The sequence below is a fragment of the Stegodyphus dumicola genome, chromosome 9 (genome assembly GCF_044657685.1).
Source record: "Stegodyphus dumicola isolate Sdum_Otavi_A_Nest chromosome 9, ASM4465768v1".
Classification (NCBI taxonomy): Eukaryota; Metazoa; Arthropoda; class Arachnida; order Araneae; family Eresidae; genus Stegodyphus; species Stegodyphus dumicola.
Window position 1 is genome coordinate 38,540,301 of NC_140776.1, and position 14,608 is coordinate 38,554,908.

General features: G+C 34.1%; 1 protein-coding gene across 2 annotated transcripts in view; it reads left to right on the forward strand.

Annotated features, from left to right (window-relative positions):
- The window catches only part of LOC118197677 (cell adhesion molecule Dscam1-like), a 952,054-nt gene that overhangs the window by 614,545 nt on the left and 322,901 nt on the right, over positions 1–14,608 (forward strand). For both annotated transcript variants that reach the window (XR_015042957.1, XM_085823340.1), the window contains exon 12: positions 983–1,130. Coding sequence is in view for 1 of the 2 variants with exons in the window: in XM_085823340.1 (XP_085679466.1) it covers positions 983–1,130 (148 nt within the window). In the remaining variant the exon portion in view is untranslated. The remainder of the gene's footprint in view (positions 1–982; positions 1,131–14,608) is intronic.

Below are 14,608 nucleotides of genomic sequence, written 5' to 3' on the forward strand. Positions count from 1 at the left end.
TAGATTCCACTTGATTCACTTTTGTTTAAAAACTGGTAGAGCAGTAACTTCACAGAAGAAGGTTTAAAAAGTACACCTTTTTTATCTCTGTAAAATTTACAATGCGTCAAATCGACGCTAACAAACTATGCCTCTTCTAAGGCGGTAACCTAAATCAGATAACGAAACTAAAAATTTGAAGATATGAAGAAGTGATAGAAATAAACTACAGAGCTCAGCTAAATCCCTTTTCTTAAACCCCCGTCAAAAACTAGTGTCAGCAAGTAAATGCAATTAAGCCACGGGAACCACCAATAAATCTGGGAGCAAACGTTTGGTGATGGCAGAAGCCTAACTCTTCCTCTTTCCTACTGAAACTCGGTTTCTAAACTCTTTCTTCAGCATAGAATTTTGCATTCCTTCACGCGCGCTACCAAATTTAAATATTCTGGCACTGACAATTAGGGAATGATGGCTTATATTAAAGAATAGCAAATTAAATAAAATTGTTTATTTAAAATAAATATAAACGCCCAGAAGATATTAAAACCAACTCATAAAATCTTTATAGGGTTTCCAACTTAAATATCCCCCAACCTTTAAACAACAAATTATTCTGGCAACATATTCCTCATAGTCTTCATTTGTGTCGGATTCAAGGAATGGGCTTGAAAGGATTTCTCTGAAACGAATTCCAAACTTTTGTTGAGTGTTGCTTAATTTTAAATACGTCAAAATTATTTTAAAGAAAACACACATGGTAAAAAGTTACAAAAATTACGTTGCTTCTTACCTATTTAATTTAAATATAACATCATCAAAATAACTAAACATTTCTTTGAAATCATATGACCTTTTAGCATTAAAACAACTGAAATTTTAACCCTAAGCATCTCCTTAGCTTTTTCCTTCTAAAAATTCTTTCTGACATTCTAATGACGTGTTGCCCTAATCATTTTTCTTCTCTTTCATTCTCGTATTGCAACGTACTTATTTCTTTCAGGCGCTCCACATTTTCTTACAAAATTTCTAGTTGTGAGCACGAGAAGAGGAGAAAAAGCCGTGATAGAATGTTTCCCCGAAGGAGATCAGCCTATGTCATTTACATGGAGGAAGAATGGAGTTCCTCTAGACCTGAGCAAAGAGCATAGGTAAGTACGACTGCAAAATACGATTTCTTCTTTTTAAAGCTTATATGGAAAATGCATTACTACATGACAGCAGATTTTTAAAAAAATAAAAATAAATAAAATATTATTGACAGCCTATTCCGTTTCATTAAGCATCTGATAAGGTGATTACCTAATGCACTTATCTTATTACAGATTATGAAAATGATTTTGCTGAGATTATATTCATTGTATGAATACTTCAAAAACGATTTGCACGGATAAATATATATTGAATAACTGATCGGAGACCCATGGAAACCTTAACGTATCCTACGCTTAAAGTTTAAGTTAACTTAACTCTAAAGTTAGACTTTCAGATTAGGATATATATTTCAGTATGGCAATCTGTGTTAAAAACATGCAGAATTGAAGTTTTTACACAAAAGTTCCATTAAGAGATTTCCAGTTAGTAGGTTCACAGCTCTACTAAAATATTTTTGGTTAAAACCAGTTCGGTGATATGAAAAATTTGCTTAGACATAACTGACAAAATTAGCTGATTTAATCTACTGTAGCCCAATTAAAAGAATTGAGAAATTATTTAATTTAGTGACATTGTATATATTCTTTTACAAAAAGACACTGACTGCCATACCGAAGGGTCCGGGTTCGAATCCCCGAGAAGGCATAGATATTTGTAAATGTATAATGTCTTTGAGGCATAGGAGCACTCTAAACATGCGGCGAGCTGAAAGTTGTCTCGAGAGGTTGCCGATAGGGAAAGAGTTGTACAAGACTCTCGGACACGTCCTCCCTCCGGGGTGCTCTTTTTCAAATTCGGAGTGTGGTATTAAGCTAAATTCGGACTGTCACCTATATGGTGTTCAAGACTTTTGCCAATGGCAGGCGTATATGACTCCTTGCCACAATGTATGTCGTGGGCTTTTGCTTACTTTTGTCAGACAGGTGAGATTGGTAACAGCAGCAACAAAAACATAAAGTCACTAAAATTTTAGCATTTCTTTAAAACTCTTGCTTTTGTGATAATAATTTTCAAATGCAAAATATGTTGTTACCAAATGCACAGCCGCATTAAGAAAGGTTCCTCGCAAGGGGGGTTTAGGGTTGCCGGAAAATGGAGAGGAACGGCAGAATTTCCTTATTTGGCGCGAAATCTCCCTTTTGGCGACATTTGGAGACAAAATTTAGGATATGCCGTAGACGGATGGAGAAACTTCTAGAACGAATTCTTACCGGTTTGGACCAGAATGCTCTCGAAGGCAGCTCGAAAACTATATAAACCCTACTTGTACGTGGAGTCAGTCAGATAATAGTGGAGTCAGTCAGTGAGCGAGTGTCTCGTAGTAATGCCAAGTTGGTCGTCGAGTGCATCGAGAGAGTCTCTTCGTTATCGCGAGTTAATGCATCATTGAGTTTTATCTTAGAATGTGTTGTGCTCCGAGAACGACCAAATCCAGTCGGGAGCTGCACTCTAATGTTTCGTCGACTGTATTGCGGGTTGTAGCGTGGAGAATCTCGAGAGTACGTTAAGTCCCGAGAACAACTAAACCGAGTCGAGAGCTGTACTCTGGTGCTTTGTCGTGAAGCTGTCTCCACCATTATGATCTGAAGGCTGTGTCGCTGATTGTTTCAGCGTGCTTCTCGTAGTTTTTGACGGCTGTAAATGCGTTTTCGGAACTGTCACTCCAGATCGACGAATCCGTAGAAACGCAACAAGCGGAGTCAGAAGTTGGATTCGAACCCACGCCCTTATTCACACCAATAGCTGCGTTTCTGTAGGGGTTCGTGCAATTTGGAGCGATTGACGGCAGCACTTGAAGAATGAAAACACAATTTATTAGCCAATATTATTCACCACAGTTCCAAAAACATGTTAACAGTCGTCGAAAACTACGACAATTACGCTGAGACAACCAGCGACACAACCTTCAGGCTATCAGGCTATGATGAAGGAGACAGCTTCACGGCAAAGCACCAGAGTACAGCACCCGACTCGATTCCGTCGTTCTCGGTACTTTACGTACTCTCGAGATTCTCCACACTACAACCCGCGATGCACTTGATCATACACTAGAGTAGACCTCCCGACTCGGTTCGGTCGTTCTCGGAGTTTTCTCGATGCACTCGACGACTAACTCGGCACTACACTACGAGACAATCTATCACTGTCTGACTCGACCATTAACTGACTGACTCCATGTGCAGGTAGTGTTTATATAGCTTTTGGGCTGCCTTCGAGTACATTTTGTTCCAAACCGGTAAGAATTCGTTCTAGAAGGTTCTCCATCTGTCTATGGCATAACGCCACTTTTGTTGCTAAAAGAGCGATTTCGCGCCAAAACTTGGCATTCCTGCTTTTTCATCTCGTTTTCTGGCACCTCTTAATCCGCCTTGCTGCGACTGGACATTTCGTAACAATATCTTTTTATATACTCGCAGTTATATGCTTAACATGCGTAGCTGTGTTCATAAATGCAACAAAATTATGCTTCCTGGAAATTTGCTCAGATGGTATCACACTGGAAGACGGAGAATAGCATAATTGAAACTCTGGATCCTGAAAAACTTCTCAGGTCCAGTTTTGTTTTTTTCTAATCTGGTTTCTTTCACAGCTTCCGAACTTATGGGAGGGGTATAATGATCTCAGAATAATTGGATGCATAAATATGATTCTAAGAAGTCATTATTATCCAAGAAGTAATTTTCATGAACATCTAGTGTTAAACAATGCTGCAATAAACGGTGACGTTCAGATCTAAAAACATTTGCTCACAACGTCATTCATTATTTAAAAAAATATGTAACAGTTATATTAAATTTATAAACGCATTAATTTTAAAGTTACTTATTGTGCTAACTTTCCAAGGCTGTCACACTAATTTGCTGTGCCCAGACGTGTATGCAAATTTTAGGTACGCGAAAGTGAGATTAAATATGACAAGTACTTAACTGTAAATCATTTTACTGTAGAAACTTCAGGCGAACTGATGAACTTCGGCTGAAAGATCAGCTTGGACGTTACATATAATTCGTAAGCTATTACTGTCAGCGACTTTGAGATTTTATTGAAATATCAATATAGTTGCTGTTGTGAATATTTCAGGTGTTTACGAGTGTGGGCAGGCATTGAATTTTGCAAACTGTAGAGAAAGTTAGCTTATTTCGAATTCTGTATCCCAAGTGTTGCGACTTTTATTTTGTACCCCATCATTTGTTTGAATCACAGTTCGTGGGGTTAATTAAAATTTAGCATTTCATAAGTCTTATTTCTCATATAGAAGATAATTCACCTTGATGAGTAAATATACCTATTGATTAGATAACCCAGGAAACGTCAGTAATAAATAGACAAAAAGTATTAGAAAAATGTGAAAGCTTTCAGAATTTATAGTACTCCCAAAGGAGTGCTTTTACACCATTTTTGCGTATTTCCTTTATTTATTAAATATCATGTTTTTAGCACTTAAACCACATAAAATTCAGTTCAAGAGCAATATCAAGAAATGTTTAAAAACAGCATTGTCTTTAGAATTTACGACAGACAGTATGGCGCGGTGGAGATAAAAATGTTTTTTTTTTTTTTTTTTTTTTTTTTTTTTTTTTTTTTTCGTACAGTCTTGCTGCTGTTGAGAAATCGTTGAGTTTTCTTAATCAAAAATTCGTTAAAGGTTCTCAAAATATGAAATACGTAATAAAACAAATTCTAAATTCAAAATTCGCCCTTCCAGGAGCCCATATTCGGGTGAAGGATTGCGTTATTAAAATTTTAATGTCTCTAGGTACCTTAACGTCTCTAGGTTCTCACAATGCGAGAAACATACATACATTCATGAAGATTCTTCATTACTTATTTTCTTTAAATATAATACAGGGTCATGATATTTGGTGGCAATGATTTGAAAAGTGATTCGCCATTCATAGTGAAACGCTACAAAATGCCGTTTTGAGACTAATAGTGCTTCTAAGGTACCGCCCCTTTGGGAGAAAAACGTTTTGTAAGACATCTTGCTAATAAACCTGAACATTGATATGATAAAATTAGAAAAGAGTGGAAAAAAGAAGAGAGAAAAATGTATATCAACTCTTAACTCTACATCGGGAGTTCTTACTGCGACTGGACATTTTGTTTTTAAAATTTTCGCATTTTTGATGTTGAACTGTATATGGCGTATGTAGGAAGAAAATACCTAATAATAAAGCTAAAAAGACAAAAAAAAAAAAGTGTTTTAGTAAATTTGAGCTTAACAACAGCATGGTAGACTCTGAGCTCAGCGAGAGCTTAGAAAACCTTAACAAACCCTTTCGAGCGGCCGTTAAAAGCTGAAACCCTTCAGTTTTTTTTTTTTTTTTTTTTTGGTCCTTTTTGTTGTTGCTGTTTTGAAAGGTTGCTATGAGTTCGCAGGTTGCAATGTAAGAATCAGTCTCATATAAATTTAATTTAAATTGATTTTCTTTCCATTGAACAAATGAAGAAATTCCCTGACTATGCTGTATTACTAGTGAGAAGTAAATTTGGATACATTCTGGTTTCAAATAGTCTCTTTTCATATGTTTTAAAACGTTATTATTCACCTTACAGCGCCAAAAATCTGAGCAAAATGCTTTTAAAAATTTAGAATTTCATACTGAAATTTTGGTTTTCTTATTCAGCAGTTTCTGATTTTTGATAATTAAATTATTTTGCACTTTTAAATTTCCGACATAGTCTAAAGGAAATTAGAAAGAATCTTCGTCTTTAATATACTGTTTTTATTTTTCTGTCACAAAATATTTATTTTGACTCTCATTATGGTGCTGAATTATTTATATTCGGTGCTGCATCAAAGTACTAGGATCTGATCATAAATTTATCCCTAAAGAAAACATCTTGTTCATTCGTATGCTTTCGGAAAGACAATAGTGCGGAATATTCTTTTCGATCCACGTAGGGACATTTTCTGTTATGATGTGAAGCGTTTTGCTCACTTATTGTTTTAGAATATTCCAGCAATAACTTCGGTGAAATGTTTTTAGTGGATCAGAATGTATTGATCTTCGCTTTAGCCATTGACTACAAATACAACTTGAGAAAAATCAAGTCGAAGTTTTACGGGCCTTTGATAAGAATTAAAAAAAAATTGATGTGGACGCCATATGACTTCCTTGTACGGTCTATTCCATAAATTATACATATTTTTGCTGCATTTCATTTTAACCTATTTCCTAAAATTTATTTGGAGATATATTTCTCATTCAATTAATTCAGTTCTCACTTCACAGCAAGGGAAAATACATAAAAACTCAAAATATCTTCATTAAAAATTGAAATATGTGGAAAAACTAAAACACCAAATACAGTTAAAACAATTAAAAAAAATATTTACAATTAAAATTAGAGTTTCTATGCAAAAACAAGCCATTCATCTAGCGTACAAGAAGGCAGATGTTTCGGTGCACAGAACTGAAAGTTTACTTTTGGTTCCACTCGGCAAAAAGACACTGAAGGTGTAGAAATTGACTTAGTTCACTATTGCACTAAGTTTCAAATGACTAACAAATATGGCTGCTCCATTAGCCATAGCCGCACTTAAACAACCTTGAAATCGTTGATAATGCTACAACTATTCCATGCAGATTAATAAAGGCATAAAAAATTAACCGGAACATAAAAACCCCATAATTTAATCATTTTTAAAGCAAAAAATGCACTATATATATATATATCTGTTTTTGAAAAAATAAAACATAATATAATCATGCCTAATACTTTCGCGTATTAAGCTGCTGAAAAATTATTACTAAAGATATAAAATAAGACATTTAGAACCAATTTTTCACAAAGACTAAAAATTCAAATGCATAAGAAATAAATTTCATAAAATTCTATAAATGTAGATACGGAAAAATAAGCTAGTAAATGTTAAAACTAAAATACTTCAAGCAAGTAATAACCTAATTTAAAAAAAATCAATGAAATTTAAAGAACAAAGAGTATAAAAGATGATTAATTCAATCAACCTCAATGCCACTTCGCCGGAAAGGAGAAACATTAAAATGAACTTAAATCTCTCTTATTTGATTATGGCAAAGTATACTGGGATATTTGCCTAAGGGGAGGGATGCCCTCGTGGAGGACTTTCCAAGGAAAACTCGCTCGTATACGCATTACATGGGGGGGGACCTCGAAAACTGACCATGCAAGGCAGTCCGTTCGCCTGGAGTTGAACCCTGTATCGAAACTACTTGTATTCAGCGATTTTAAAGAATTAGATCGGAACTATCTATATTCAGCAATTTTACCGCTCGGCCACAGTTCGGACCCAGAAAGAAAAAAAAGTGTACTACGGCTGACTAAGAACGATTTATTAGGGCAACAAATACTGTATAAAATATCATTTTTAGTTTAAGATCGAAAGCTAAAGTATTTTTAGCTTAAAGGGGAGTTAAACCAGAAAAGATATTAATTTCGTTTTGGCATTTTGCGTCGAATCACTATAAACAGCGTATCAACTTTTAAAATTGTTGCCACCAATTGTTAGGGCCCTTCATTTTATTTAAATAAATTAAATAATGAAAAACCTTCATAAATCCAGGTATGTTTCTAGCATTGTGATAAAACAACGGTACCTAGAGCTATCAAATTTTGAATAACGTAGTCTTCCACCCGAGTATTGGCATCTGGAAGCCCTAAATTGGAATTTGTTTTATTATCTATTTCATATTTTGTGAACCTTTAACGAATTTTTGATTAACAAACTCAACAACATTTTATCTCCAGCACGCGAGTCTGTGTGTCGGAAATCCTAAAGATATGCTCTGGCGCAATATAAAGTCTGAAAATTTCAGATCTTTTATATATCAAATTCATTTTTGTATCGCAAAATGTAAGTTTAACGCATTTTTGGAATTTTGTGGAAAAATATTACACTGACGATTTTACACCTGTAAGAGAAATCGCTCTTCTTTGTCTAAATTTTGCTGAATCAGAAAATACTAAACTTGAAATAAAATGAAATCATAAATGATATAAAAATATATTTATTAATAATGTAATATATTATAGTGCAATAATAGACATTTTACTTTTTTTGTATTAAATATTTAGCTGCTCCCAGCCACCTAATAGTTGCAACAAATATTTACCATTGTTTTGCCACAGTTTGGTGGCTGTGAGTAACCATCGGCAGTTATAAGTATTTGATAAAATATTTTCTTAGTTGAAGTGAAAATATTTATTATATGCGATGCTTCATCATATCCATATCTGTCATATCTCTATAGTACCTTAGTTGTTAGTCTATTGAATTCCCTTTCTTTATATACATTAGATTACAATATATGCGCATCGAATTGTCACTAGCTGTATCAGAATTTTAAGACATATGTGAGTAATACAGAATTCGATTTCAATAACATCTCAGTTTAATAATATTCCGCTACCGGGAATATGTGATAATGTCAATATTTATGCACTGAGCATTGAATGTGAATGCTGATTTATCGTTATTTAATAGTTTATAACATTGGTACCTCGATATTTTGTTCCTATATGTAATTTCAAAATTATCACTACTATATTTATAATAGCAGAAATTGAATGATAACTCTTTAGTGAATCAATTTCATGTATATTTACTTATCAAGAATATATTATAAATTCCAACGAGCATTTGATTTACTAATCTTTATCATTCACGAATGTAAAATAGTTTTAAAGCTAAGTATTAAAAATAGCATCTAGTTTTAAGAATACGAAAGCTATAAACAATGTTTAGTATTTATCTATATTATTATCATTCCAAAAATCAAATGGAAGTTTACAGTATCTAATATTTTGCAAACATTCAAAGACCGATACAGAGGATATCCCTAAGTAATTTTCGTAAAACCTAGTAAGACCAGTAAAATCAATGTAAAAGGCAGCATACTTTAATTTTTACTTCCTTGTACGAAGTAAAGGACGTATTGTAATCGTGAAAATTTTCGGGTGCCATATTTCAAGGACAATATGGACAATATCCATTTTGACCGCTATCGAATGCCATTTAACGATATTTTTGAGTGATATCTGTACACAAGGACAAAATAAATGACTCTTTCTCCCAAAGCTAATTATAAAATGGATTTAAAATGGATTCAGAACAGATTTTTCTCGGGATGTCTGTACGTACGTATGTGTGTATCTCGCCTATCTTAAAAGAATAGCTTCAGAATGTTGAGATTTTGTGTATGGACTGCTCACTGTTTCCCAGTCTGAGCTCAGTCTTTTATTCTTAAGTGTTGGTAAATTGGAAATTTTTTGCATTAAATATGATTGAGCTATATTGTGCTTATGTTTCGGTTAAAGCTTTTATTAATTTATTTAATCTGCATACAATAGTTGTAGAATTTAATTAAAAATTAAAAGCTGTTTAAGTTCCGCTAAGCCTAACGATTCTGCCATTAATTTACCTAAACTTGGTAATGTAGTCAATTATGTCAGTTTCTGCACTAACTTCAGTGTCTTTATGCCGAGTGGGGCCAAGCACTTTGGGCACCGAAAAATCTGTCTTTATTCCTAGTTTTAATTAATTTAAGCTCTAATTTTAATTGTAAAAAATGATGTTTTTAACTCAGTGTTTTGTTTTAGGTTTTTCTGTATTTTACAATTTTTACTGAAGATGTTTTGAGTTTTTATGTATTTTTTCCTTGCCGCGAAGTGAGCCCTGAACTGACTGAATGAGAAATATACCTCTAACGAAATTCGGGGAAATAAAAGTTTAAATGATGAAATGCAGTAAAAAATGTGAATAATTTAATAGGCCGTACGAGGAACGCATGTGATGTCCACATCAGATTTTTTTTTTTATTTAATGAGCCTTCCGCTTCATTTCTACGACTATAAATTATGTTTCTATTTTGTGATGATAGTGAGATACTATTACTCAATTATGATAACGCAATTTTGTATGTTTCGTTCCCAATATTTTTGCAATCGATTTTAAAGTCAGATTTCAAAGTCACTAAATACAGCAAACATGCAGTGTTTCCATAATTCTGTAACTTTTCTATTAATAAGGTAAAATTTCCGAAATGTGCATTTACATTCAAAGTCATATTCTTTTGAAAAATTGGCAAAATACAGGATTTCATCTCCAGAATTTTGTTCATTTATGTACATTAAAGTTATAGAGTTTATTGCGCATTTTTGAAACAAGAAACACAAAAAATCGGTCACGCGGGTCGCCGACATTTGCGCTCTTATGAATATTACCCCGACGTGCTATCACTTACACTACGAAAACGCGTATTGTGGGAATGCGAAAATACCGTACCTTCTCCCATTTAAAGAGAGATTCAGAAGGGAGCATAATCATTGACTAAATTCATGTGGGGATGGATTCTCATCCACCCCATTTTCATTGGAGCGCAATTTGAAGACAATTTAGGATTTTATAAAGCAGAAAACCGAAGAAAGAGCTTTGCACTCGTTGGGATTCAAAGTCTGGATCTTCCAACTGCTAGCCGGAAGTGTTGTCACTTACATCATCATGACACTCAGTGAGAAAAGCGAAAAGTTGTTACAAAGTCTCGTATTAGTATTTTCGTTTGAGGAATCGCATGCGGCTGTTCAGTAATGTTCCTCATAGGCTGTAGTGTGTTGTCCGCTCTGACGGCAATTCCAAAGGGAATAATATGTACACAGATCAAGCAAGAGGAATCGCCATTTGTGTAGAGTTTTCCCAAGAAGATGATATACTTCAAAATTCTTCTTTTTTAATTTTCTCTTTTGTGCGCTTACCAATGCAGAAGAAGAGATCCACAAGAATAATAGAGAAAAGTCCTGATTTAAAATATGTATTTCACTACACATGATTCCGATTAGATTTACACTAAATCTCAATATCTCAAAAAAATTATAATATGTAGAAGGAAGCAAAACACAAACAAGAAGCATTTTTTTTTTTTAGTTAAGAAAAAGAAAATGAAAAAAAGGGCGTTTAAAAAGAATTAAGAACTATCTTATATTATCCCCTTGGAAAATGAAACAATTATAAAGCTCAGTAATTAGTGTCATTTAATTAAACAGAAAAAAATCTTTTTAAATAATATAAAAATATAATTTATTATTTCTAATTCCATGCAAAGGACTTTTCAAAGGGTTATTATCCCTATTCAATAAATCACCAACAATTATTGATATCTGACCTTTTTAGTATATAAGCATGTATACATGCATATTCTTTATGTACATATGTATAAAGAAATTATTTGGAAAAAGAAATTATTTCAGTAAAATCGAAGAAAATATTAAACCATTTTCTGCGGTAGAACTATTGATTAAGTGCATGGAATCGCACACTACTAGTCAAAAGACTCTGAGCAGGAAAGGTTTAAGGTATTTTCTCCCGCCATCTTAGTAGCACGTTGTACGCGCATTCGAGTGGTCCGTGGTTCGAGTCCCGGCGAGGGCATTTCTCATTTTTCACCTCTCCTGCTAGGAAACAACCTAATACCTCTACAGAGTCCCCCGAACTAAAAGGTGGTGAATGATGATTCTTCACCACCAGGATTTGGCGATTCGGTCCCCTTATCCCCAGTTACCCCTTAAAAGGAGGAGTATATGAGTTATTTCTCCCGCCTTCTTAGCATGCCTTCGTGGTGTAGTGGTCAGGACGCTCGACGCGTTCCGAGAGATCCGTGGTTCGAGTCCCGGGGAGGGCATTACTCATTTTTCCTCTCCCCTGCTTTAAAATAATACCTAATATCTCGACAAGGGAAATGCAAATAAAATATCAGTTACAAAAATTACACCGTTAATTGGTTTAATACACATTGTGCCTATAATGCTTTAAGACTAAATGTTTAAAAATGATCAAAACAATGTTCTTATATCTCAGCCTTCAGTACACAATCCTTGTAAGTCGATACAATGCTTGGCATTTCATACCGCTGCTAGATTTCGTCAGAAAATTCACCTTTGAGTATGTTGTTCAAGTCTCTGGTTACGATTAACTGAATATTTTCATACTCTTAAAATAATGACAACTTAAGGTGAGACTCCATTCTAGGGAAGATAAAGTACTTGGTTGCTACAGTATACAAATGTCATATCTGGTGAATAAAGAGTATAGGCTAGAATTTGATACTTTTATTTGCCACAACTGCTTTAGCAGATTAGAATTGTGTAATCCCCATAGGCTTTACACAATATTTCAAACGTCTCCGTTATTTTTCCAGCTTTAGAAGAAACTTTTGTTACTATTATGTGCCCTGCTTTTGAATCCACTTCAGCAGTTGTTTCCGGAAACAAAGCAAATTTGAATAAAATATCTTTTCTAAGCAGACGATGTTTCAGAAAAAGCAAGTTGAGAAATCATAGTAATAAATGCTGTGAATTGATTACAATTTTCAGTAATTAGTTAATGGAAAAGTGTTAAATTACTGTAGATGCATATTATATTAGATATATGTGTGTATATGCATATTATATTTAGATGCTGTTTTATCTAAATGTAAATAATTTTGGGGCACTGTTTATGAATTTAAGATACGTTCCTATTTCTTATTTAAATTCACTCTGCAAATGAAGAAACTAGTAGATTATTTATCCTACTAATCAAGTGTGTTAAGATATGGTGGCGTTATTGTTGTTAATCTAATGCAAATAATATCCCAGCTTGAAGATAGTATTCCTATGAGTAGAAACAGGATACAAAAGATAAAATTTTAAGTAAAATATTTGTCAGGTGAAATTAGTTACGAAGTAATTCAGTCTCAAAACAAGGAATCCCATTAGACATGTTTAGAAAATGAACATTAATTAAATGAAATTTAAGTCCAAAATTCAAAAGACAGAAGATACTAAGTTCAAATGCGCACTGTCTTCTTCATCATTTCGTCAAAGGATGGTTACATTTATTGCATTTAATTGATAGATGTTCAAAATATATACATGTCAGTTTACGTTTTCAGTCAACGAAAATGTTACCCAATTACTGTGACACGGTCATTAGCTGAAATATAAATATCAGCCAAATAGCTAAATATTTTATCAAACAAATTCATCTGCAAAAGGTACGTACAAACAAAAGAAATATTTGAGAACTCTGGAATTTTCCACAGAAGTATTAGTACAAGTGTTAACAGTGTCACACAGTATAATCAGTAGTTACACTTGAAACTACTAAGAATGTTAAACACAAAACAATGCAAAGTACATCTAAAGAGAAATCTAATCGGATCTCACTCTGAACTCGCAACAGTAACAACAACTGCTAACTAAACAACTAAAAGCAGATACTCTCTCTTCGATCTTAAATATTTTTCAACCGTCCATGAGATATTTCTAGTACATTCTGCATCTCGAAATTACTGTAAAGCAAGACAAGGGTCTAATTACGGTTACAGCTAACATAGTGTTCAATTATATTTATTCAATTACGATACTTATTACGGTGATACAGGGACCGGACAAAATTTTGTCGACAAATGCTTGCCAAATTTGGAGACCTTTTGGCGATTGCTCGCCGCCCAAACCGTTGTCAGCTTGGCAATATCTCCCCAAATTACCGAGATACACGTTTAACGGCGTTTCACTTTTCAAATTCTTGCCACCAAATATTATCGCTCTGCATTATATTTAACGAAATTATGTAATGAAGCATCTGCATGAATGTATGTATGTTTCGCGAATTGTGAAACAACAACGGTACCTAGAGACGTAAAATATTGAATAACATAGTCCTCCACTCGAATATGGGCATCTGGAGGCCCATATTTGGTTGGAATTTGGAATTTGATTTATTTCCTATTTTATATTTGTGTAACTTTAACGAATTTTTGATTAACAAACTCAACGATTTCAAAGTGAGAAATGGAAACATTGTACGAGATTGCGAGACTAATTCGGAAATTTTATAGATATGCTTTTTTTAAATAAGTTGTGATATTGCTTTTGAATTTAATTTTATGGTATATGTGCGAAAAACAAAAGATATTTAATAAATAACGCTATAAGGTATTTCTCCCCCCCCTTCTTAGCGTGCCTTCGTGGTGTGGATTTGCACGCTGGGCGCGTATTCCAGAGGTCCATGGTTCGATTCTCGGCGAAGAAGTTGTTCATTTTTCATCTTTCCTGCTTCCAAAAATACCTAATGCCTCTGCAGTGGTGCCCAAACTAAAAGGGTGGTGGATGATGATTCTCCACAACCAGGATTTAACGTTTGGGTCCTCTAAAAACCACAGTCGCCTTTTAAAAGGGGAGTATATAAGGTATTTCTCCCGCCTAATTAGCGTGTCTTCGTCGTGTAGTGGTCCGCACGCTGAGCGTGTATTCCAGAGGTCCGTGGCTCGATTCCCTGTGAAAGTGTCGCTCATTTTTCATCTCCCCTGCTTCCAATTAACCTAATGTCTCTACAACGGTAACACGCAAAACGTTAAAAAAAGTCTCGTTGGGCGTCTAGATTTTGTTTATTTATTTACTTTTTTATTGTTCTAATTGATATCAATAAAGCTGTAGCAACTACATGATGTGA